We start from the raw sequence: 2,493 nt of genomic DNA on the forward strand, positions 1-2,493 counted from the left end.
CGTGGTAAAAACAAAATTTTCCAAGTGGCAATTGTGATACATGTCAAATGCTAAGAGTGGCAAAAGTGAAATGAAAAATTATCGTTTTTGTCATGGAATGGCATTTGTGATGTATTATCAAAAGCTAACAATGGCAAAAGTGAGATGTCAAATTCTAGAGTGGCATAAGCAAAGTTGGCAAAAACTAGAGTGGCAAAAACAAAGTTTTCCCTTCCCCATTCCCTCGCTGCCGCCGCCGCCGCCGCCAATCTTCCTCTCCGCGGGCGGCGCCACCATGCTCCGCCTCAGGTGCTGCCTCCTCAGCCAGCTCCTCTCATCTCCCTCCGCGTCTCCCGCCTCCCACCTCCGCCGCCTCATATCCGCCGCCGCGCCCGCCGTCTTCCCGAACCCTAGTAGCTTCGCCGTGGAGGACTACCTCGTCTCCACCTGCGGCCTCACCCAACCACAGGCTGCCAAGGCCTCTCCAAAGCTCTCCCACCTCAAATCCCCCGACAACCCCGACGCCGTCCTCTCCTTCCTCGCTGGTCTCGGCCTCCCCACCGCCGATGTCGCCGCCCTCGTCGCCAAGGACCCGCAGTTCCTCTACACCAAAGTCGACAAGACCCTGGCCCCCGTCGTCGCAGGGCTCACTGGCCTCGGCCTCTCGCGCTCCGACATCGCGCGCCTCGTCTCGCTCTCCCGTAAAAGCTTCCGCTATAGATCCATCGTCTCCAAGCTGCACTACTACATGCCTCTCTTTGGGTCCTCTAAGAACCTCCTCCGGGCCCTCAAGAGGAACCCCTACCTTCTCTCGTCTGACCTCGACGGCATCATCAAGCCCAATGTCGCTTATCTGCACGAGTGCGGGCTAGGTGCTTGTGACATTGCCAAGCTATGCAGCAATCAACCGTGCCTGCTCACCACCAATCCAGAGTGCATCCAGGGCATGGTGACACGCGCTCAAAACATAGGTGTGCCCCGTGGCTCTGCGATGTTCAGGCACGCGCTGCATGCTATTGCATTCCATAGTGAGGAGGAGGTCGCAGCTAGAGTAGACTACTTGAAGAGCACATTCAGGTGGTCGGATGCTGAGGTGGGCATTGCTGTGTCTAAAGCTCCATCGGTGCTGACGAGGGCCAAGGAACCGCTGCAGCGCAGGTCCAAGTTCCTCATCTCTGAGGTGGGCTTGGAACCGGCTTACATTGCTCAACAGCCAGCAATTGTCTGCTACAGCCTAGAGGGCCGGCTCAGGCCCCGGTACTATGCTGTAAAGTTTCTCAACGAAAATGGATTGCTCAAGCGCAACCCGAGCTACAGCACTGTTTTCACGGGAACCGAAAAGACATTCAGGGAGAAGTTCATATGCCCTCATAAGGAAGCTGCACCACACCTCCAAGAAGACTATGATGCTGCTTGTAAAGGGCAACTGCCGACTAATTTCAGATTCACACGAGCCAAGAACGGACTATGATGTAATTGTCTGCTGCTGTATGACTGTTAGATGCTGGGTTGGTCGTTGCTAACGTGTGATGGAATTGATAATTTGATCCCTGAAGACTGGTATGTAATGCTATCACTCGCAGAGAAGAAACCATGGATTGGTTATGAACCTTTTTCGTCCTCATTCATGTTTTAGACACACGTATTGGAACTAAGTAAGTGTGAGGTCAGGCCATTCTGCAATGCATTTAAAATATCAGTTTTTGAGTTAGTTGCTGGTGCATTGAGACAATGAGCCACAGTATGGTATCCTTCATGTGGATAATTGGAGCATCAATCTGATGCCAGTCACAAATTTAGGTAAGTACCTACTCCGTCCCAAAATAAGTGTCGTGCCACGACACTTATTTTGGGACGGAGGGAGTAGTCTTTTTGGAAGCAGCCGTAGGAGATGTTGGCTCCTGGTGTTAGCGCTTCCTATTGAGGGCCTAGGGTCAAGTCACCTGGCTTTAGCTTAATCTATTTTTTGATTATGGTTTGTTATAAAAAATAATTTTGGTTTGCTCATATGCAGACTCATAGTGATCCATTTTTTTTGCTTTAACTAACTAATATAGATGTATTCACTCAACTATGAAAAATGTCCGGAAGTGGATTCTCCTTTAGTTGGATAAGAGGTAATGATTTGGAGCCATTGGTCATATTGGAAATACCTACTGGACTGCAGGATGAAATGCGCAGGGCTCACATCCGTACAGGTTATCTGCTAAGGAGAGATGCTCACTTTACTAAACGTCGAACTCCCACATGGAGGAGGGTTGGCATCATTTAAATTTAAGTAAGTAAACTTAGGTGCATCCATTCATTTTTATGCTAGTAATTTTATTGAGACAATGGAGAAGCACTTGCTGCTAGACAAAGAAGCCCTAATTTTGTACTGTGTGTATTTTCGATTTTTATGCTCTGCACCATGGCCATAAATTATGTGTTTGTTGTGGATGGCAGCTTAAGATTTTTAGTTCATTATTGCATTTTGGTCCTGTGGGTAATTCTTTGTGCCAAGCACCACCAGGA

At 49.2% G+C, this 2,493-nt stretch overlaps 1 protein-coding gene across 1 annotated transcript; it reads left to right on the plus strand.

Annotated features, from left to right (window-relative positions):
• The first annotated feature begins 217 nt into the window (after window positions 1-217).
• LOC119321908 (transcription termination factor MTERF4, chloroplastic-like) lies at window positions 218-2,452 on the plus strand. The gene has a single exon (XM_037595420.1). It carries the CDS (start codon window positions 275-277, stop codon window positions 1,448-1,450), a length of 1,176 nt encoding a protein of 391 aa, XP_037451317.1. The 5' UTR covers window positions 218-274; the 3' UTR covers window positions 1,451-2,452.
• The last annotated feature ends 41 nt before the right edge of the window (window positions 2,453-2,493 follow it).

This window comes from Triticum dicoccoides, chromosome 6B (genome assembly GCF_002162155.2).
Source record: "Triticum dicoccoides isolate Atlit2015 ecotype Zavitan chromosome 6B, WEW_v2.0, whole genome shotgun sequence".
NCBI classification, from domain to species: Eukaryota; Viridiplantae; Streptophyta; class Magnoliopsida; order Poales; family Poaceae; genus Triticum; species Triticum dicoccoides.